General features: G+C 35.6%; 1 protein-coding gene across 2 annotated transcripts in view; it reads right to left on the minus strand.

Moving 5' to 3' along the window:
• LOC121371520 (phosphofurin acidic cluster sorting protein 2-like) overlaps positions 1–24864 on the minus strand; it is a 111464-nt gene extending 86600 nt beyond the window's left edge. For both annotated transcript variants that reach the window (XM_041497468.1, XM_041497467.1), the window contains exon 1: positions 24755–24864. In XM_041497468.1, coding sequence (XP_041353402.1) covers positions 24755–24864 — 110 coding nt within the window. The remainder of the gene's footprint in view (positions 1–24754) is intronic.
• Positions 24865–25846: the final 982 nt, after the last annotated feature.

The following is a 25846-nucleotide window of genomic DNA, read 5'->3' on the forward strand; positions in this document are numbered from 1 at the left end:
AAGGAATGTGATGAAACCTATAGTCCCTCCCAGATGGACTGGTATTAAGAATTAAAAATGGAGAATATTGTATGCATAGACAACATTCTTTTAGGGAGGCCACCCAAAATGAGTTACTCAGTTAAAAATTACCTGCCTGGAGACCCTAAAAAGCCATTTAATCACAAGTCCTGTATGTATGTACCAGTATGTATACACACTTACATTGTGTAATGCTAATGTTACAATACAATGTACATTTAACGTTAACAGCTAATTTAGTTCCGAGTATAGCTCAGTATACATAATATATAACCCATGCGCACTGATGTGGTACACACAAGGGAAATTACGAAATAATGATGTGATAGGGAAAAAGTAGGATTCACAAATGGGGACACTAACATCATTTACATTTGGCTGCCCCTGTGCTCCCACACTCCAGTTTGAATGACTGAGGAAAATCTAGCAGGAAGTGTAGAAAAGGTGACATTCAGGTCGACCAGTAAATCATTCATGCTGAGAAGGCAACCGGTAATTGCTACTTCATACTACAAGAACACCATACAAAGTAAACCTACGAGAACACGAAACCAACTGCCTTCAGTTGCTGTCAGTCACTTCAATGTAGTGGCATGCTAATGTTTTTACCCGTTCAGAATTCCACAGATAAAGGTAGTTTTGATTGTGTCCTATACACAGTTTACAATTACTACTGCTAGTAGACATTGTCAGAAAAATTTACACTGCATACTCATTCAGTTTAATACAACAAACATACATGTATGTATGTTATAGTGTATGTTAGGAAACAGAATTTAGGGAATATCCAATAGTACACACATTATTACCTTATATGTCTACAATTATGCAAATATATTATTAATATTAGAAAGTAAGGTCTATCACCCCAGGCAGTAGGGATGTAATGATTAATCAATAACTCGACTTGTCACGATATTTCTGTCCATGATACAATTTTCAATACATTTACTGTTGTATCGATAACTCAAAAAAAAAATCAAATCGACTTTTTTTTCTATTCATTAAAATAAAAATAAAATATCCAACCCAGTTCTAAGACCACCCCACTATAAAGACCACAGAATATTTCCAATGTTATTTTACAGAATATATACTCCAGTATTAAGACCATCCTCTTATTATTGATTACGACCAGTAAAGTCATACCCAATGGTCGTTTTGTATATTTTGACCTCACAAATGCGACCACAACATTTACCTGTCAGGTCACATATAAAAAAGTTTGTTTTGTTTAATGACACCACTAGAGCACATTGATTCATTAATCATTGGCTATTGAATGTCAAACATTAATTTTGGTAATTCTGACACATAGTCATCAGAGGAAACCAGCTACATTTTCTTCATGCAGCAAGGGATCTTTTATATGTACTTTCCGACAGACAGGAAAGCATATACCATGGCCTTTGACCAAGTGTGGTGTACTGGTTGGAACGAGAAAACCCCCCAAATCAGTTGAATAGATCCACCAAGGTGGTTCGATCCTGCAACACAAGCATCTCAAGCAAACACTCAACCGACTTAGCGAAATCCCGCCCTATGTCACATAAGTGACAAACAATAAATAATGCGGTAAAACCATTCTAGTACTTTCTTTTTCACAGAAAATGCCAACAGATGCAACGATTAGCTGCAATCAGTCACATGAGCCTGAAGTCATGCATTTGTATTTGGGGCAGTAGACACCATAAAACATCAGAAGGGTGTCATTTGTCCAGCCCAGTGTTTATCACTTTTGTGCAATAATTAAGAAAAATAATGGGCCTAAACACAATTAGGCTTGACATTTGATTATTCTTGCAGTTAGAGGATACCAGGAATGGCACACAGAAGTGTTGTTTGTTATTAAAAATAATTAATAACAATATTACAATTCTCAATGAATATGTGACTTAACCATTGTTCCATTAAGCGGTATGGATAGAAAGATTATCATTCCAGGAATCGACCAATGAAGGTTTTATGGTGTAAAAGTCACTCTTTGGGTCTGTAAATGAATTAATGACTGCTGTTTATATATATTGTTTCAGACGCAATACAGCATATGACATACTCGAATCATTTTATTTATAATAGTAACAAACTAAAGTAAACACCTAGAAACTACAACCAGGACCCGAATGCTCTTGTTTCTGTAAATGATTTTTTAATGACCAGACTTTAGTTTTAAAACAAATAACTGTGTGAGCTGGCCATGGCCCTTTCGATATAATTGTGACATGCCGAATTATTGATTATGGTAGTCCCACTCCCATGGCTAGTGATATTCAATGTTGGGCTAGTAAATAACTACTATTGCCATGCCCGATGGCTAGTGAAATTTGTTTGTCAAATGCTGCAGTTAAGTAAGTCTATTTTGTAAATCTGAATATCCTGCACCCCCACCACCACCACCACCACCACCACCACCACCACCACCACCACCACCACCACCACCACCACCACCACCACCACCACCACCACCACCACCACCACCACCACCACCACTCAGTGTTAGTGTTTTAAGCTCTATCTCCCTCTCTAGGTGAAATATCCGATTATTACTATTAATTAGTAAAACTGTATTAATTTAAAGTAAAGTAGGGCTAGTGAATTTTTAATCATGGCTAGTAAATTAACAAAAAAATCACCGATCCCATGACTAGTGGATTTTATAAAAATTCTAGAAGCTCTTGATTGTTACAATTAATCACTCCCCTCAGTTTTTTTTCACATCGAGGCCTGAGACATCTGTGTTTATCTTTTGATGTCCCCTTTGGCAGACCCTCTGGCCTATTTCTAATTCCAGCCAGTGCACCATGACTGGTATATCAAAGGCTGTAATATGTTCTATCCTGTAAGTTAGATGGTGCATAGAATGTTAACAGATCCCTTGGTCCTAATAGGATTCCTCTCTAAGACTATGTTAGAACTACCAAATGTTCGACATCTAATAGCTGATAATTAATAAATCAATGTGCTCTAGTGGTGTTGTTAAACAAAACAAATTTTAACCGTAACTTTTGGTGGCTTCTCAGCAAAGGTATTTGGCTCATGTACCACACATTCTGACACTAAAATGTCTTCAGGATATATATGTGCTGGTCACATTCCCATTTGGTTATTGATGTCAACCCATTCACGTCTGTGACAAACTTCTCGCTGATTGCTCCCCATCTTTACGTTGTCTGAGATTTCTCATCTATTAGTATTAGTGAGCTGTGGTCAACTGGTACACGCCTGCTGACCTGCAATATTGGAGTGATCATGCACCAAATGCCATTTCACAATCAATGTGGACAGCGGTTCATGAACACTGTTGATTAAATCAAGGAACCAATTTCCAGCTTCCCCAGCACACACAGTGGCTTACCAGGAGTCTATTAACCTACGTAGTTCATTGCAAATGCTCATTTATCAGACAATATTATCACGGAGAAAATATTAGCAAATCTATATTGGCTCTACATGTACAATAATGTAAACACTGTGTTATGGTAAAGACCAATTTACAGTAATATATATGTAATGCATAAATGTCTAATTTCTGGAGAAAAAATTTGGCTCAATGTTCACTATAATATAATGATTACAATTTCACCCATACCTATATGTGCATGCAGTTCCAGCTAAACCTGTTTGTCAATAATTCCAGTTTGGCTTTCTTATGTCTAGACATAAGCAGAGAAAAGGAAAATTGTTTTGGAAATAAAAAGAGAAGTTTTATTTTTAATGATTAAAATATAAATAAAATGTTCAGCAATAATCACCCACAGTGAACAGCATCAATGTTCATCTACTCATGAAGTTTGAAATTGGGTTTTTTCATTTATTGTTTTATCCTACATACATACAAAAACTATCTCCAATTGCTAATGACACATTAAGATTAATCATATATAGTTTAGTATGCAGGCTTCGACACTAAGGTACGTCCGAACGACATTGTCTAGTAAACAGCTGGTTCGGTCTAGTCATAAGTGTTTCTGAGTAGCCCGACTGGTCGTGTTGATAATTTATGAGCAGTGAATTAATATAATATTTTCCATTAAACTATCGACACGGAAATCCCAGGTTTTATAATTAGACGTGATGCAGTGGGCAGTGAATAACTGAACAATCCCGACTGGTGCTAACTGCTGACGGATCCAATATGGAAATGTTTGTAGAGGGTGCCATTCGTCACAACTCAGTCGATTCCGTTGATACCGGAATTGACCGAGCTTTGTCGAATATAGAGTGTGCGTTTGCTAAATTTAGTGCGCATAGATCTATGTTGTAAATACTATCAACGAAAACAGTATTATTGTTTCTGCTTGATACTTTGGTACATTGTAATAAAAATGCAAAACATACAAGAGTATATGTTCTTTGAATAAATATTTTTCGGGTTTTTCAAATATACGACAATCGATTTCGTTTTCAAATTATTTACACGTGGTTACGGTCGTATTCGAGCAGACAAAAAATGGACCTGTTTAAATACGGGTTTTCATCTGACAAAGACCCGTCTGAAACTGACTTGTCCAAGAAAAGAAAGAGTAAGGCAGAATCTAAAGAAAAATATGAAAAAGAATTAGCCCTGCTTAGGTATATTTTGTCATTCAGCAGTTTGGTCTAGTTGACATTAGGTCAGGTCTAGTAAATTTTAAGACATACTAGTCCACTGGTCTAGTAATAAATAAAGTTAACGTCGAACCCTGGTATGATATAAACCAGTGTTCGAATTTTACAACAGCACCAACGGCAATTGCTGTAGGTGCCCTCCTTACTTGCTGTTATGCCCCATAGTTCTTACTGTGTCGAAGGTAACAAAAATGCTGTCCTGCCTTACCTGGTTTGCCAATGTGCCCTTCAGAATTTTAATTATTATTTAGAAATAACACAAAATGTAACATGAAAATCTAGCGAAGTCGGTCTGCTTGTTGACACATAAAGTGACAGGTCAGTTATAGCAGGATGTAAAACAAAACGCATTGAAATGCCCATAACAATAACGTTATTAACAGCAGTTTAAGTTGACAACATTTAAAAATATAAACTGTGACTTACACATTAGTGATTTTAAATATCATATTAACCAATATATATCTTTCTGACTTGGCAAGATGACTGGGACATAGCAGTCATGAACAAGGTTTATTCTGTCAAGCCGTTCCCGAGAATGGCAGTCTTCCTACAGGCGGTGCAGGAAGGATGAAGTAGTCTTGTGCCGTGCCTGCATATTTGATACATTCATTTATTTTAACCTTCTAGTGCCCAAGCACTCAAAATTAAATAAAAAAATTAGCATATTCATTCAACTTATATTGAACATGAATTTTCATAAATTTGTATATACTTTTAATAATCTAACATATCTGCTACATTGGGCATATAAGGAAAATGTATCATATATACGACATGTTATTAACCTTGTAAAATACATTATTATGGCATATATCTGTATCAAAGAATCCAAGACCATAATGTGAAATAGTTTTTGTCTCAGAAACTTGATAAAAAAGTTAGATGCCATCATGCCCCTCTTTTGAAGGAAAAGTTTGCCTTCGTTCCCCTCCAACTTGCTTTGGTGCCCTAAATTTTGTTTATTAAACCGAAGGCAACACTTGCCGTGCTCCCCAGAAATTGAAATTCAACCCCTGATAAACTAATCAAGAAAATATAATTTCAAACTCCATGAACCGTCAACATTCTTACTATGGTTTGAGTATGCTGTTTTATTTGTATACTGACCAATGTTTTTAAAAATTGCATATCTTGTTGTTTCCAAAAGAGTTACATCAAGCCAAACGAATTATTGACCAACATTTTTTAACATATTTGCTGTCCACGAGATATACATACATGTACAATGTAGATGTAAGGGTTTGCAATTCTCATATATTTGTGAAAGTCAGTGTGACTCACACAAATGGAAAATGAGAGTCAACACGAGTAAGTTGGAAGTCGAAATTTATTTTGATTAAAAATGTAATAACTGAGATGCACATATAGTATTTCAACTAGCATTTTATCCAAATTGCTAATTAAGCATGTCAGGCTATACAGTTATTAACTCATAAAAATAGATTACACACATGACTTGCCCAAACAGTGTCACTACTATGATGACATATTGGAAGATGAATTTCATTTTTTGTTTATATGTCCATTATATAGGGCTTTAAGAACAAAATATCTGTCTCCAAAATACAGGTGTCATCCCAGTAGATTAAAAATGAATAATTTTATTAAATAAAATATGTCATACACAGAAGTGGAATTTAAGTAAATTCATTTGTGAAGCACATAGAATTCGAGAAATATTCTGTAACAGTTAATTCAAGTCATTTGGTTAGTATGCGTAGATATTATGATTGGTCTCCATATTTCATATGTATGTGCTACTCTTCTTGTAACAGGGTGGTCAACCCTAACAATGAAATAAATAAATTAAAAAATTAAAAAATTAAACATGTCATACATTGTTACTTTGTTTCTCACAGCAGACTATTTGATATTTTTTAACAAGACCTCGACATTACCACTTTACAAGCAGCAACATAATTTGCATTAGATAAAATTAAATGACGTAGTTGTTGACACCTAATTTAATAGCCTCAAATTAAACACTACCTGTATGTCATGGACTCAATAAACAAAATTTATTTTCATTATAGAATTCTGAAAGTTACAGTTATTATATGAACATGCGTGCCTGTACTCATTAAATGTATTCATGGAACTGTTCTCCTTTATTGTTAATATTAATAATAAGCATCTGTCGACAGCGGGCTGGCAGATGACCAACACTAACAAAGGCATGTGTGAAGGCAAGCTTTAAGTACACAATTAACACACCCATGTATGTGCATCTAGTAGACTTGTAAATTGTGACGAAAATAGTTCTGTAACATATTGTACCGTACTTGTTTTTATAGGGAGGGCATAGTACGTTAGCAAACTTGTGCCCAATCCTTTTGTTGTTTATGTAATAAAATATGTTTTCAAGCAGCTCGTTTTTACATATGTACTCTGATGTAGGGATTATCACAATGATTGTGACCATCCTATGACCTTACAACTCTGCTGTGACCTGACTATTGTTACCTTTTTAGTCAATAGGCAGAAGGCTTCTTTTTAAAATTATATTAAAGGAAGAAAATGTTATTAAAGTACTGTGTTAATTTTTAAAAGCATTTGGACAGCATTATTGTGAAAAGTCTGTTTCAACGTACATGTATGTAGTACATGAGGGCGGTATTGCAGACACTATGGGCTGAATTTACAAAGCCTATTTATGTCTTAGACGCATGTAACTGGGCTATTTATTTTTACAAAAAAGGGCAAATAACGATAAGACATTGCAGCTCAAATATTTTCCACAAAACAGCATATAATATAAATAAACAGGGATGCACATAAAAAGCATCATCACCCGATGCACTGAATATGATATTTTGCAATGTAGATGCATTAAAAACATTTGTGGTTAAAATTAGATAACAAAAATATCCTCTCCGTTATTGTGTACAAGAGCACATGTTATCATGATGGAATCGAAAAATCACTAACATACTAAGTGTTTGCCTTTAATAATGTAAGTAAATCACTCACAAATACATACGTTTTTTAAATTTCAATTTAAAATATTAAAATAAAACTACACTGCACCTTTTATTTTTCATTTTATTGTCTTTACTGTTATATTATCTACAAAAAGGACCCAAAATTTGATTAGTTTAAAAGTTATCCACCAGATGGCACTGTCACATCTAGGTCAAGCTTAGATCAACATGTTTAGCACATGAATACTAGCTGGGTATATTTAAAGGCAAGTTATTATTATTATTTTTTTAAACTTTTCAATGTCACACTTATTGTCCGTCTTTACCATAAATTTAATAAAGTATTCTAAAAGCATGAGAAACCCATCATTTATATTTGTTCATTCACTAAATCTGTTTCTAAAAGCCATTTGCATGATTGCATTACTGAAGTACATTGCAGATGGCACAAATACCATGTTATGTGTCTTTACCGTTATAACTTTTGTTTATGTTGAATGATGGAAAAGACAGATAATCCAGTCTAGCTTTACATCTTACATATGCCTGTAATAGTAACAATTATAGATATCTATATATATTTATAAAGGAATTTACCATTATTAATGCCTTACGATAAACAGCAGTACTAAAATATTTTTATGTACATTTTAAAAAATTATACATTTTTAGTTTTGCTACTTGAAATATTTCACCACTGAAAATATCTGATTTAGATTTTACTATTAAAGACATAAAAACATTTTTTTATTTTTAAAAGTTCTTTATCATTATTTGGCCCTTTTTATGAAAACAGCCCAACATACATTTAATAATAATTTATAATGTTTAAATGCCTGTTTAAGAAAAACAGGGTTCGTAAATTCAGCCCTATATATCTGATGACAAATGTAGCAAATATCAGTACAATCCTCAATACCCAAGGTAGCTAACTAGTTACAGAAGAAGAAGTTTTTTTTGTTTAACACCACCACTAGAGCACATTCATTTTTTTTAATTGGCTATTGGATGTCAAACATATGATCATTTTGATAGTTATAGAGAGGAAACCTGCTATATTTTTCCATTAGTAGCAAGGGATCTTTTATATGCACCATCCCACAGACAGGATAGCATATACCACGGCCTTTGATATACCAGTCGTGGTATACTGGCTGGAACAAGAAATAGCCCAAAGGGCACACCGACAGCGATCAATCCCAAACCGACCTCACATCAAGCGAGCACTTTACCACTGAGCTACATCCCACCCCTAACTAGTTACATTTGCAGACCCTATAGTTTCAACCCTTGAAAATGGACACTAAATATGGTTAATCTACAAGCCTGTAACACATTTGGATAAGTTATAACAGAATGAAGCAAAAGGTTGTGGCACTGAAATTGGGAAATATCCATAAACAGTAAACTAGAGCTACAATTGTTTCGATAACCGTTACTTCACAAGGTACATGTATATATGTACATGTATGTGGTTTTTGAAAATATGAAAAATACATTTTGTCTTACACATATATTAGAAACACCAGGATGACTAGAAACAACTCAGATGTATGGAAATGGGTAATCTAAACAACAAAATTTAGGTATAATGTCTGATTTTCATTATCAAACATGGCTTTAATAGTGAAAAACATCCCAAAATCAGGGCTTCTAGAATTTTCAAAAAATCCACTAGCCATGGGATCAGTGATTTTAAAAATCCACCAGCCATGTTTAAAAATCTACTAGTGTTACTTCTGTGTTTACGATACATTTGTAACAATAACTGAATAAGACTAGAAAAAAAAAAAAAACAAACCCAAATATGGCCAAAGCATGCACTGTATAATCACTATTAATAATAAATTAATTCTCTCAAAGTTTTTACAGGTAAATAAAATATATGGTACCACACTCTTTATATGTACTGCCTGAGTTGATCGATACATTGTTTAGTTAAATGTTTGTGTTGTTTAAAGACACCACTAGAGCACATTGATTTATTAATCATCGGCTACTGGATGTCAAACATTTGATAATTTTGTCATCTAAAGGAAACCTGCTATATGTTTAAATTAGTAGCAAGGGATCTTTTATATGCACCATTTCACAGACTGGATAGCACATTTCACAGCCTTTGATATATCAGTAGAAGTGCACTGACTGGAACAAGACATTTTTAGATCAGTTTTATTACAAAATGTTAACATTAATTACAAGCAAAGAAAACTAGTTTGGTAAATTGACTGTTGACCGTTTTCATTATGCTTATAGTGTATTACTAAGACTATATTTGCAAATCAATGAGTATAACAGGGCTGTTTTTTAGAAAATGTCTTTGTCTCTTTAGCTTAGATATGAATAAAATGAAACTGGTAGGTACATTCATTTTTCTTCTTACTAACCATTGGGCATGCATGGTCGGTGAGACTTTTTACTAGGCCTCCCGTAAAAAAACACTCACCACTGGCGTCGAGCTACAATATACTAGAAGCCCTGTCGAAGTGTTTAAAAACTAGTGTCTGTTATTTTAAATTGAACACCGACTAGAAACTGTAATGTTCAAATACTGTTTGATGCCAATGATATATGTACCACATTACTGTATTTGTATTTTAAATTATCCACAAAAGGTGAGATTTTTCAGTCATGCTTGGGTGTTATTAAACATTCATTAATTTATTAAAATAAATATAATACTTCAAATACATGTATTCATATCTAGCATATACCAAAAGTGTGACAAAAATGAAATCCAAGCTCTATGCATGCGTACACACGTTTGTGTGTAAACAAAGATGTAGGCAAACTGAATGCCAAAAATACAGATCTTCTTAATTTGTTTATTTAAAATGGAGAAAAAAACAGCAAATTATTCAAACATACATCTGAATAATGACTAAGCCAAGTGCTAATCTACCATATCCATGCATGTCCAAGCTAGTGTGAAGTTTCTCTGTTGCAACGTGAGTAAGCAACTGGATGGGAAAACACAAACCGTGTTTACAAACAGCTTGTTCATTCTTTGATCTGCAAAGGGAAGGGCCTTGGCTGATCGAAATAGCTTAAATTGGTTCAATGTCACAAGCTGTCTAGACTGTATTCAAATGTAACACAAAACAGTTTGTCAGCACTTGTGACATTTATAAACAGGAACTGTCACCAATGACAAGTGACCACAAATAAGACCAGTCAGCTGACATATTACATCTCCGGTGTAGGTCAGTGATTCTGAACCTTTGTGACCCAGCACCAGACTAATTCAGTGAAAATCAAAGGCAGAGCTAGCCGTCCTTTCCCCAAATTGTGCATTTCTGATATTCATCCAATTAAAATAAGTGTATTGAAACAATAGAGAAAACCTACAGTAACAAAAATATTAATATATGTTATAATCATGAACAAATTCATTTTGTAGACATGTATACATACATGATGTTAAAACAGTTTTAAATTTAACCTGATTTTAGTGTGCACACAAATCTGAATAGCCCATATCAGTGTCACCCCCAGATGTTAGAAATATTAATTTTAAAAATGTAAAAATACATGTATCATAATGTGCATGTACAAAAATATGTTATATGCAAAATTTCCAATATTAATTATTTTATTAATCATTTATTATTATTTAGTTTTACAGAACACAAAAGACCCATCATAATATTAATATAGAAAAACATTTTCTGGTTTCCTGTAATCTGATCATCCAGTTTAACTGTGGTATATATGACTTACCCAGTACTTTACTTACTTTATAAAGAGTGTGGGTGGGGGATAGTTTATGGTTTTTGTTACTTCAGATTACAAATATCAATCAGTCATATTTAATCATCAATATCTGCATTAGTGCATGATAAATGTTCTGATATTCGATTATATAATAAAACTGAAAATTAGATGGGATTTAGCAAAGTTGGAATCAGTTATATAGTCCATAACCTAATATGGGAGTTTCTACGTCATAATACTAAATTATATTAATAATATATAGTGAGATTTTATTACTATTTCTTTCAGTGAAAATCTAATCTCTGCATTCTTGAAGCACATAAAGCACATAGTCCTAAAGTGTTAGCTATAAAATGACGTGTTATCAAGTTCTGTGAACTGTACATTTATAAGATGAAATAGTTGGAAATATCTACTGGCCCTTAATTAATGTTGTTGAATATAAAATGAGACAACTACATACATGTACAGGTGTATATTTTATATATACATATAAATGCATATATATATACACACATGTATGTATATACATGGCAATTGTGAGCCTATAACAAGACTATGTTCTCTCTGCACTGGTCAGTCTAATTGGGAACAACATGTATACCATTCTTCCAAATCCGGGGTCTACCCAGTAATTAACAAAGCTCACTTAAGCAACATTGCATAGTCTTTGCAAGTCTTTCTGCACTGCACTGCGAGATCGCAAAGTTGTGAGAGCTTAGTGAATCAGGCCCCTGGTCAGCTAGAATAAAGCTAGTTTGCTAAAGCGACATTGAAATCTACTAGCCAAAGTGTCATATATAAACATATGTTGAGAGAAACTAGCAATAAAAGAAATAACGTGGTTATTTTTTAATAAAAATAATTATTGTACATGATGTCATATATATATATATATATTTATATACTGTATATCTTAGCCTATAAGTCGAAAAAATTTCACCAAAATATTTTTTTTATAACTTGGGGAGTCGACTTATAAGAGGGTAAACAAATTTCATCCAAAACTATTGCTGTTTTAGGGATTATTTTACAAGTTTTATTGTTGAATTATGTCCTGTATTTATACTCAAATATGTTAATTTGACAAATTAATTTTTTTGGCATTAGACCGGTTTTGGTTATGCAAAAAGGTGTGCGATCTCACTCACATGCCAAGACAGCAGACCACTTAGTTAAATTAACAGCCATCACTAATAGCAAAAATGTAAACAATACTAACTACCTGTTGCCTGAGTTTATTTTGAAATCTGGTCACTGGCATTGGGTTTGTCGCCAATTAGATTCATGAATATTAATGAGGTTTCCCTTAAAATAGCTTAGACTGGTCTCCGCAGTTCACTGGAGCAACAGGAACACATATATTTTAGTACAAAAACCAGTGTACTTTTCAGAGTTATCCTCCTTACATCTATTAACATGGCGGCAAAACGTGATTAATTGATAATACTTTCAATTTTATCATAGTAATCTGTTGTCAGTGTTGATAAATAAAGTTGTTGTCTATGCACAAAACCATGCTGTACAGTAACAGTCAAACAGTTTCACTATCTACTAAGGGAATATTTCGTTTTGATGTTATGTAGTTTGATTGGAATATTGCGATGTACAAAACGTGAAAACCGAAGTTTGTTCAAATATTGTACATTATTGTTATGTGCTGAAAATAAGAAAAACTTCAATATTTATAAGTTGTTTTTCATGGGTCGACTTACAAACAGGTCAATAAATAAAAAAAAGTTTTCAGGGCTTCAAATTAGGGACTCGACTTATAGTCGAGATCGACTTACATGTGAAGATATACAGTATATGTATAACTACAATTTTACAGGTGTATATAAGCTTCAAACCATGGCATTAGTGACAGATTCATTTCACTGACATTATCAATTGGTTTTGCATTATCAACTGATCAATGTTTTATCACTACATTCTTGTTCAATGATTATATTAAAAGGTATTACTAATTATCTACTTGTTAAAGGTGACATGTGAATTTAGTCGTTTACCATAAATACATATAATGATGATTGAAACAGGAGGAAAAGTTCATAAAGTCAGACAAAAACAATAACAGGCAATGTATACTGCCCAAAGAAGAAAATGTAAATATACATATATGTGTAAATATATACAGTGAAACTTCTCTAAACTGGTCCCTCAGTAAACCGAACTTTATTTCATGGTCCCGTGTTTTACGCAGCTTTAATCACTGAAATTGACCCCTGAAAATTGAAAACCCCTTTACTCTGAATACCGAACCAATTACCCAGTCCTGTTTTGTTTATTTAATGCAAATTTTACCTCTGAATACTGAACGATAAAAAAACTTTCAAGGAGTGTCGCATATTCCGACCATACCAATAAGTTGTGAAAGTCATGGGCTTACTAACAATATACCAGATGATATGCGCATTCTCGGTGTAGCGTGTCCAGGCTGTATTTGTATTAAGTTAAACAATGCTCCGATTAGTCTCTGTTACCTAGAGGCATGCTTAATTGTTATTTGCCAACTGTACCCAGTCATATATATGTAACAGTGATTAAACATCTAATGGCTAACATGAGCATGTGCATGTTGCACTAGCTATGTTTGCAGTCAGGTGATCCGATTGAAGATGGCGAAGTGACAATAAACAAAACAATTAGTGGGCACCATATAATGATTGATATTGATAACAGTCTGATCAACCGGTTTCAGATATATACAAATTGCACAAAATAACGAGTTTGTGATTGAATTTAATAAAGATGAATGGTTCTTAAAACATGTTCAAGATATGGAATTTTCAACACAGGCTACAGCAACGATGTGCACATTGGCAGACAACAAAAAAAAAATTCAACGTTAAGCTCGACTCTTAAAATAAAAACCCAAACATTTCTTAACTTTTCAAAGTGTTACATGTACATACACGTGTTATGTGTACATACAAGCTCAACAAACTATATATGAACTATATAAGGAGTTTACACTGTCAATGTTTTTGCTAGAAAGAAAGTTTGGAGTACTGATCTATGGAATTGAAACAGGCCTCCCCCATAAAAAAAAAATGGGTTAGGGTTAGGGTTAAGAAAATCATACAGTAATGATAAGAGTCATTAATTTTGTCAAAAGGTTTAATGTAAAAAAAAAAAATCTGCACATTTTTTGGGGGTATGGCGCCATACCCGTTTTACCCTCTGGCAGAAGCCTGACTTTAAATTTGTTACTGTTGGTTTTTAAATATAATTTAATACACGTTTCATGTTGGCAATGGCTAATTCTTAAAACCTCAGTAAAGTACTAAACCAAACACCCCTCTAACCAAACATTTTATTCGGTCCCAAGGGGGGTTCGGTTTAGAGGATATTCACTATACATGCATAATTGTTTTTATAAAGTTATCATCTGATATTCCATTTTTTTATCTACCGCAAACGAGCTTGGTAAGGCTGAATCAAATTAAGAAAATATTCTATGCACAATGAGTTCCTGTATGATGAGACTTAATTTTTTTTAACAGAAGCCAATTTACTTACCCATGATAAAGTAAATAATTTTACTGATATGTGAAAACAGCCTGGGCCCATATTTTTAAAGCTATGTTAGCACTATGATATCGTAAAACCATCATAGGCTATGGCATTTGTTGTGGCGATGTCATGGCCTGGTCTTGTTTTATGATATCAAAGTGCTAAGATAGCTTCGAAAATCGGTAGCCAGATCTTTAGAAAGATTGAAAGTAGTTTAAAGATTTGCAAAGATTCAGTGGCATGCAACCAGTTATCATTCATTTATCAGTAAGTACTTTATGCAACATTTATCAGGGTCATTCCACGCCAAAACAACCAAATTCCAGAAATCTTCCTGGGTGACCATCTCCGATTTTCTTGAAATTTCACCCATTTGTGCATCAATATAAATGATGGATGCATGCAAACTTTTAAGTCCAAATACTAAGTAGTTTTGAAATTATGACTGGTCAAATGCAGGGCCCGTTGACCCATTTTTTGCACTCGCGACTGTGTTAAGTGATTTTGGATGATTTTTTAATGCTAGTAACTTTTTCAATTATAAAGATATCAAGTTGCAATTTGCTGTATTAGCTAATTCATACCTGGAGAATCTATAATTGTACTCATTTTGTACATATCTGTCATAGTTTCTGTCCTGGAGACCCCTACTGTTAGTTTTGTATCATTCGGAAATGATATTTATTTAATTTTGGGGGACTATTACTCCCTGATTATTTATCACAGATACAAACTGTTATTTGATTTGAAGTATATACCTATTGATGTTTCTTAACGAGAAAGCTTATATGAATCAAATGTTTTATTAATGTGTAGTTAGGGTCCAAAGTTGAGAAGAAAAAATAAAGTGTGAAAAATATACCTGCATACCAGGGGTGGTTTGACCACGTGGGCAATTACCCAGCATAATGAGCTTTTAACACGAGTAACTCATGTGCATATGCTATATATGTACCAAGTTTTGACTTTGTGGCTCAACTCCTTGATAGTTAAATGAACTTACATTTATAACCCCCGTACAAAAGCTTGTGAAATTGTCAAGTGATTTCAGAGGCTTTTTGGATGCTAGTAACTTTTTAATTATAAAGATATGAAGTTGCAATTTGCTGTATTAGCTAATTCATACCTGGAGAATCTATAATTGTACTCATTTTGTACATATCTCTCATAGTTTCTGTCCTGGAGACCCCTACTGTTTAGTTTTGTATCATTCGGAAATGATATTTATTTAATTTTGGGGGACTATTACTCCCTGATTATTTATCACAGATACAAACTGTTATTTGATTTGAAGTATATACCTATAGATGTTTCTTAATGAGAAAGCTTATATGAATCAAATGTTTTATTAATGTATAGTTAGGGTCCAAAGTTGAGAAGAAAAAATAAATTGTGAAAAATATACCTGCATACCAGGGGTGGTTTGACCACGTGGGCAATTACACAGCATAATGAGCTTTTAACATGAGTAACCCTGATAATTGCCCACGTGGTCAACTTTGGACCCTAACTACACATTAATAAAACATTTGATTCATATGCAAATTGCAGCTTGATATCTTTATAATGAATTAAGTTATTAGCATTCAAAAGGTGCCAGAAATCACATGACACAATTTTGCATGCGTCCATTATTTATATGGAAGTATAAATGGGTGAAATTTTATAAAATTTGGAGATTGTGACCCAGGAACCTCTGGTTGAGTTGGCATGGAATGACCCATCATTAAAACAAAACATGATGTGCTTCTGCAATAACGAAGGGGAAGGGGTGGGGGAAATGAATGCAAATTCAGACCGCACTGTTTAACAGGAGCTATCACACTGGCATCCCATTGCTCAACTTTTTAACTTTATTAACGTGCCTATACCACTCAACTGAAATCATGTCAAGGAGAGTAATTTTTAGCTCCCCTTAGCATTTTTTTTTAAAGTACAATAAAAGGAATAAATATCTCAATACATGGTAATATTTTTGTATGGCTCCCCATAACCCAATTAAGTTAGGAGTGCAATTAATCACTCCACTAAATTGTTTTCATATCCAGGTGTGAAACTGTACACTCAAAACAATTCTTGGTAAAAACTGACTTGGCTCTCCAGCTACATACCTGCCATATTTCATCAGCTTACATATAGTGATATACATACACTAATATATATTTATCCTGCAACCAACGTTTCTACTGACAGAATATAATGACGGATTTAAAGCAAAGTCATATCCTGCTACTAGAAGGATATGACTTTTGACATCACTTATGTGACGTCAAACGCATAGCCTACATTATAAAATCACTCATTTGAAAACTAAATCATCGTACATGGCTGAAATAAGAGAAATAATAGCTTTTCCCCTTAATTTTTATGATCTGCAAGATAAAGATAATAACTAGTTAACGACGTTGGATATCTCCTTTATCCTGTTCAGGCCGAATGAGAAATTCCACTCAGCAGAGCCTCACAGAATTTTCCGTTCTTACCTTCACAGGATAAAGCAGATATCCAACATCATAAACTAGTTATTCTCTATGTAATAAATATATATATATATATATATATACTCTTCAAAAAAAGAAACGCAAAAGGGTACAAATGGGTTATAACTCCGATTTTATGTTTCCTACCGGTTCATGCTTTGTGAATATAAGGTCATTGCATGTCCCAAACACATTCCCACGGTTACATTCGATAAAACGCAGCTACTGTACAATAAAGTTCCAAAATGTGAATATTCGCAAAAACGCAGCCACATGCAAACCATGTCACCACTGCACGTGCGTTGTCTGCACGTGCAACATGAACACCGACAGTATAAAAGTGCAGGGTGTTCACTTGCCTGGCCTCTGTATCTGGCCGACAGTTGACAATCCAGGACATGCCACATCTCAGTGAACCGCAGAGAAACAATGCCATCGGCCGACTAGACGCAGGCGAATCCAGAACAGCCGTTGCCAGGGCATTCCATGTGTCCCCAAGCACCATATAACCAGACTGTGGGACCGTTACCAGCAACATGGATCAACACGTGACCTCCCTAGATCCGGTCGACCACGGGTCACTACCCCCGGGCAGGACCGCTACATCCGGGTACGCCACCTTCGGGAACGATTGACTACTGCCACCTCCACAGCCGCAGCAATACCAGGTTTGCGCAGGATATCCGACCAGACCGTACGGAACCGCCTACGTGAGGTAGGAATTCGTGCCAGACGTCCAGTTCAAGGTGTCATCTTAACACCACAACACCGTCGACTCCGACTGCAGTGGTGCCAGATTCATCGACAATGGCCTCAACTGCGATGGAGACAGGTGTGGTTCAGTGACGAGTCCCGATTTCTGCTCCGACGTCATGATGGAAGATGTCGTGTGTATAGGCGTCGTGGTGAACGTTATGCGGCAAACTGCGTGCAGGAAGTGGACAGATTCGGCGGGGGTAGTGTCATGGTGTGGGCAGCCATCTCACACACTGGCAGAACTGACCTGGTCCACGTGCAGGGCAACCTGAATGCACAGGGCTACATTGACCAGATCCTCCGGCCACACATCGTTCCAGTTATGGCCAACGCCAACGCAGTGTTCCAACATGACAACGCCAGGCCTCACACAGCACGTCTCACAACGGCTTTCCTACAGAACAACAACATTAATGTCCTTCCTTGGCCATCGATATCACCGGATTTGAACCCAATTGAGCATCTATGGGACGAGTTGGACCGACGCCTCCGACAGCGACAACCACAGCCCCAGACCCTGCCCGAGCTGGCAGCAGCCTTGCAGGCCGAGTGGGCCACCATCCCCCGGGACGTCATCCGTACTCTGGTTGCTTCAATGGGCAGGCGGTGCCAGGCAGTTGTCAACACACGCGGAGGCCACACCCGGTATTGACTCCAGATGACCTTGACCTTGGTGGTGTGTCCTATCACTTACTCACAATGGACTAGAGTGAATTGTGAACAATCCTGCAACATTTGGTAATTATCGGACTCACCATTCAATAATTAAATCAATTCTCCAAATGTTACGACAATGTGGTTTTGCGTTTCTTCTTTTGAAGAGTATATATATATATATAGACACAGTAAAGTACTCTTATAACAAACCGGAAGGGACCATGATAGTTCAACAGTTATAGCAGTAATTCATTGTACACATTTGCATAAGTTGGTTGAGATAAAATAGGACTTCACGATCAGCTCATTCTATGCATGCTCATTCTTCATTATAAGTGTACTTTACTGTATATTATTTCTGAATTTTTGACCAAGTTTGAGCTATATTATAATTCAAACCCTTAGGCCACCTATTTTTTATTAAATGGTTTACAGATTTTTTTCCACAAAATATATGTAGGTGGTCGAAATAAAAATAAAAGTTTGGGATCCATTTTTTTATTATTTTTTTCTGACCAATTTTTTTCTGTCGGAGAAAAAAGAGAAAATTTTCAAATCCAGATTATTCATCATGAACACACACACACACATATATGTTGCAAATGGATTTTGTGGTTGCATGTACTTTCTCATTCACTACCATTCTGCTTCCTGGGTTGTTTAATACACCACTCTTGCATGTAGCATTGGTTTGAATATATTTTGTCCTTTTAAATATACAGGTATGATACTACAAGTCATGGAAAAAACCTAAAGTACTTCATAATAATTTGAGGATATTATATTATAAAAGAAATTTACAAAAGTTCATGCAAGATTTTGGATGGAAATTTGTTTTTATTAATAGTTTGAAATCTTGTCACACAAGTATCATGCCCGATATATTTAAGATACAACAAAACGTCTTTATATCAGCATAGTCTTAATAGATATGAAGTGCACTCATTTAATAGTTCGCATGTTCTTTTCTTTCAGTTACAGTATTTATATCTCGTTTACATAACTAATGTGGATATATTCATGTTATTTCAAAACAATTACACTAATAAATATATACTACTCAAAAGAATTTAAGGGTCAGACGATATTTTCGACATTATTTTCTGAATGTCAATTATATTAGCTAGACCATAATGTCATGCATGGTATTGTTCCATTTTTACGAAAGTGGGTCTAAGCAACCCATAAATGAATTAAAATCCACTGTCATTGACACTGTCGACTAGTTCTAATGGCGAAAACATGCTTACATTTGCACGTAAATTAGGGCGAAAGCGAAAGGTCTGCTAAGTGCCCATAACTTGCTTTTTCACAAAGCGCTTCATTTGCACGCTTTGCATGTGTATTCCATGTTCCCAATGCTGAATTTCCGTATAATTGGAGCTTGCGTTCGTGTACGGTGTACACTCCAAATTCGACAATGGTACGACGTCAACTGACTATCGAAGATCGAGGAAGGGCTATTGCTTGGCTTCAGGATGGCAATACGCAGAGAAATGTTGCTCTGAGACTTGGTGTCAGTCAGAGTGTCGTTGGCCGACTGTGGCAACGGTACCAAGCAACGAATTCTGTTCGAAATCGTCCACGTTCGGGAAGACCCCGAAGCACTACAAATAGAGAGGACCGCTACATCACCAATATGGCTCTACGTCAACGCACAACCACTGCACGCCGATTACGTGACAATCTGCGGACTGCGACTGGAACTCGAGTGTCTGATCAAACCATATGCAATCGTCTGAGAGCCAATAATCTACGCTGCCGTCGCCAGGCTGTTCGACCACCACTCCTACCACGTCACAGAACGGCCAGACGTCACTGGTGCCCACTTCATCTGCGGTGGCAACGTGTTCAGTGGGGTCGAGTGATGTTCACTGATGAGTCCAGGTTTAGTCTCCAGTTCAACGGCAGTCAGGTTCGTGTCTACAGACGTCCTGGGGAGCGCTTCGCTGATGTTAATGTTAGACAACGTCACCGGTTCGGTGGTGGCAGCGTCATGGTGTGGGGCGGCATCTCTATCCACCACAGGACCCCCCTCTATGTGGTGGATGGCAATCTTAATGGAATCCGCTATCTGAATGAGATTATCCGGCCGTTGGTTATCCCAGGCCTTCAGCAGATTGGCGGCGTGACAGTTCTGCAGGATGACAATGCCAGGCCCCACCGCGCCAGGGTGGTAACGGACTTTTTCAGACAACAAGGTATCGCCAGGATGGATTGGCCAGCATATTCGCCTGACTTGGCCCCAATTGAGAAACACCTGGGACGAATTAGGCAGGAGAGTTCGGGATAACCATGCCCCTCCGGCCAACCTTCATGATCTGGGTCAACTTCTTATGGCAGAGTGGCAGGCCATTCCCCAAGAGTTCTTCAGACGTCTGATCAATAGCATGAGGCAACGATGTGTCGAGTGTATTCGCGCCAGGGGTGGATTCACACACTATTAAACGAATGTTCTAATGTGTAAAATCCATGTTTGACAACCTTCAACTTTGACAGCATGTCATGTGACTTTCTTGTATACAGTGACATTTATTTGTGGTTTTTTGTAAATATGGAACAATAAATTAAATTTTTGGTGTAGTTTACCTCATCAATCTAATACACTCTGAAACTTATTTGGTTATAAATTTTTTACCCTTAAATTCTTTTGAGTAGTATATAATCGGGGCGAATCGACTCACTTTTGGGGCGAAATGCTCCATACGAATAAGATTTTAGAATGAACCAACCCTGGGTGAACGGGTCTAAGGGTGAAACAAAACAGGGTTCGAAATTGTTTTAGGGCAAAACGACCCGGATTCAACAGAAATTGGTCTGCACATGTCGTAATTTTACTGCTTTGGCACAGGCATATAAATACTGTATTATACATAGATGCTTATTGATTTATACTTCTAATATGTATTTATGATGTTGAATTAGTTAATACAAACATACTATGATAAACTGTTCAATTCTGCTACTTAAAATTCTGATTTCAACATATAGCCGCTTTCCGCAAGTATCAATAACAACAACAAGATGGTGGCCATGCACCTGTGCACCCGCACAGTACACGGCAAAGTCAAAACGCAACGTACTTCTGAATAAATAATTTAACAAAGACAGAATATGATTTGACAAGTATAATTTTGGGAAAAATACCCTTGAATTACTTTCTTTTTTGGTCAGAACGGCGGTAAAAAAAAATAAAAAAATGTAGGTTTGCATTTTTATTTTTCCAGCGGGACTTTTTAATGAACTTTGGCGGATCTGTAAACCTATTAATCAAAAACGACTGGCCTTATGTTCATATAATAATAACAACCAATTGCACAATCGAAAAGTGATCGGTTGGTGCAAACTGACTATAACCAATGACTGATGATGAAATTCCAACCGATTCCCAACACTAGTTCTAAAACTATTTTAAATTTGTCAAAGCACATGAAAAGTGGTGTCCAATTTCAAAACCATAACCACCTAGTATTCAGTATTAGTAGGTATACTTATATGGTCTGTTTTGATTTTATTAATTACCATTATATTTAGTACTCACTCAAAGCTACATGTAACCGTGTCAGTTATATATATTATTTTTTTTTTAATAAACACTCACAGAAAATAAATGAATTACATGTAAAATGTACATGTACCAGTGAATTGTCAAATTTATTTTCGAAGTGAGTGTTTTAAACTACACTGCATGAATGAACAGATATTTAATGACACCCCAGCACAAAAATACACTATACTGCAGTCTTGAGAAGTAAACTTACAAATGTCAACTACATGTATGCATGATCTTTTTATCAAAGAGAAAGAACAATCTGAATGGCATATTTCATGCTTTTCACATTAAAAATAATGTCAGGCTTCTCAGAATTGAACACAAATTTGCATAACCCATCACAGGTTATGCAAAGAAATTTCAGTTAACCAATTTGATTTTATGTTCCCCATTACCCATTATGCAAATCATGTTACAATGCAAGAATAAAAAATTGGGTTACACAAAACTAGTGTTACTATATTAACAAAGATGTGAGGAGTAGCAACAGTCATTGTTCCCCACAACAAGAATTTATTTTGCTTTAACGACACCACTAGAGCACATTGATTTATTAATCATTGTCTATTGGATATCATGAACATTTGGTAAAAGGTCTCTGATAATTGAAAATTAGCGTTAAACCATTTATGTAGTTAGGCAAAAACAAATTCAGGTAAACCATTTTGTTTTTAGGTAACTCATCATGAACATGTAAATGATGTCATAAATTAAATGAGTGAACGAAAAATGGGTTACGCAAACTATACTATATATGCAATCTAATTAAAATTAGCTCCACTATTACATGTGGATCTAAAGACAGCCAGTTGGAGCTCATGTCCACCAATCAAAACCTTACTTGCAGAATCCTGCCAGTGATTTAAAACTAACAACACTGCGTAGTCCCCAATGTCCACGTAACATTTCGTCTGTAAATAATAATTTAAATATTGACCAATCACACTTCGCCTTTTATAACGTTATTTGGGTGCATACAAATTCTAAAAATATCGGGCGAGTCTATTTTAGTGGCCGCAGTACAGCGAACCATACCAATACGTACGGGGTGGGTTATCAGTCTTCAGTTTTACATTACAAATTATTTATTTTATAAAATAAAACATGTTTTAAGGCATTCGTAATTCACACAAAACATGTCGTATACCCTCAGGATAATTCGGAATGTTTTCAAATTATTTTTAAATCACTGGCAGGATTCTGCAAGTAAGGTTTTGATTGGTGGACATGAGCTCCAACTGGCTGTCTTTAGATCCACATGTAATAGTGGAGCTAATTTTAATTAGATTGCTATATATGCATATATGCAACCGATGCGCATTAATGCACAGACAGTTCTAAGCACATATCAGTCATGGGACATTGGATGAGATTGAATAGGTGAAAATCCTCACAACAAGCTAAGAGCATTGATCAAAATAATCAAACTAAACGTCTGTGGCATTATATACAGGAAAAAAAAGCATTTTAGACACAGTAGCTGGCAACCATTTCCCTTGATCTGTTAGTATTAATTACAATTTACAGAGAATCATCTCTAGCCCTCCCTGACATGACAACATACAAACAGGGCAGTGTTTGAGGACATTCTGGCTAATTAGTTTAGTTTTGAGTAAACCCATTTTTCATTAGCACATTAAATTCAGGGCATCATTTACATGCTGGTGACAGGTTACACAAAATAAAATGGATTAGCCTAACTGAATTTGTGTGTATAATTTTTAATGGATTAGGCCACACAAATTTCCAGTTATTATAATTATTATTATTACTATAAATCTGTGTTGTCCCAGTCGTATGGTAGTAGACTTAAAGGGACATACCCTAGTTTCAACCCGTGAAATTTAACACTAAGTTTAGTTAATTAATCTACAAACCTATAACACATTTGCCAAGATTTGGATAAAGTTACAATAGAGTGAAACATGAGTCTGTGACTTTGAAATGGTGAAATACCCTCTAAAAATAGACTAAAACTCGACTCCATAAGTCTTACTTCTCAGACGCACATGCGTTTTTAAAAATATGAGAAATGCATTTTGTGATATATTAAAAACACCAGGATGACCAATAACACTTTGAATGTACGGAAATGATAATCTAAACAATAAAATCCAAGTTAAGTATGATTTAAGTTATCAAAAAACGGTTATAATGGTAAAAAAATATGCGTTAGTGTTTAAAAACTAGGGTATGTCCCTTTAATGACATGTTAAGGATGGTTACCCATTTGTCAGCCTGGCATTCCCCCGTAATCAAAATAGCTATTTTGCAAAATTGTAATTCATCAATTTTTTTAAACAGCATCACACTAAAATAGTTAAATACTTGCATTATTCAATCCTACTCTTTCTGACAAAATGACTGACAGGAGATTGTTACAAATGTATTGACCAGTACTCGAAAACTGATACTGACAGCGATTCTGAGTGACACTGACAGAACGAGCAATGTTGTAGAAACAATGTCAGTTATCTGTAGATAAAATGAAAACAAGACCTACATTCAAAAACTATGCAACATACCGTGGAACGCAATTCGGAGATGTTTTTTCAATTTCCCATGAAGCAAACAGCTTCATGGGAACGGGTTTTGCCCCAGACAAAGTACTAGTCCGAGAAACCTTGTCCGCCATTGCCAACCGACAGATTATCTGTTCGGTTTGGTTCGTATTTTCCTTTTGCGACAAGAGCACTAATATTTTAACGCGCTGTATCGTCAGCGGTTCCAAAGAGTTATTGTTTCAGTAATATTTTTAAGTATGTATAGCTGGTACCCACAAAAAGGCACACTGGAACAAAATAATAATTTTGCATGATATTTAATCGTCATTGATATAAATCTAAATCACCAAAACATTATCCAAAATGCCAGGATTCACAAACACTGGATATTATAGCTGTGCATGCAGGCTATTCATAATTAGAAGAGGAGTGAAAACGTGTTAAAATGCAATCTGTAAAGTTTTAAAAGACGATTTATACACATAACACACACAAACACACATGCACGCACGCAATTGCACGTACCCATGCGCGCACACAATAATAATTATTAATGGACGCGCGTGTGGATATGTACTTATAAGATGAGTGGACGCGTGCGGGAGTGTATAAACACACACACACACACACACACACACACACACACACACACACATACACGCACACATACACAGACACACACACACACACACACACATGGAGAGAGAAAGAGAGAGAGAGAGAGAGAGAGAGAGAGACGGAGACAGATAGAGACAGAAACAGAGAGAGACATAGCCAGACAGAGACAGAGCCAGAGAGAGACAGACAGAGACAGAGACAGTGTGTGTCTGTGTCTGTGTGTGTCTCTGTGTGTGTCTCTGTCTCTCTCTCTCTGTCTCTGTCTCTCTCTCTCTCTCTCTATCTCTTTCTCTCTCCATGTGTGTGTGTGTGAGTGTCTGTGTGTGTGTGTGTTTATACAAGAAGAAGAAGAAAGAAACAAACAAACACCCCCCCCCCCCAGGAGATACACTTGCGGAGAAAGCGGGAGGAGGGGGCATGTGCCCCCCCCCCCATCATCACTTTGTAGCAGCAGCGATGGTTTTTATATATTTATACATGTGTGTGTGTGTATAT

The sequence above is a fragment of the Gigantopelta aegis genome, chromosome 4 (assembly GCF_016097555.1).
Source record: "Gigantopelta aegis isolate Gae_Host chromosome 4, Gae_host_genome, whole genome shotgun sequence".
Taxonomy (NCBI): Eukaryota; Metazoa; Mollusca; class Gastropoda; order Neomphalida; family Peltospiridae; genus Gigantopelta; species Gigantopelta aegis.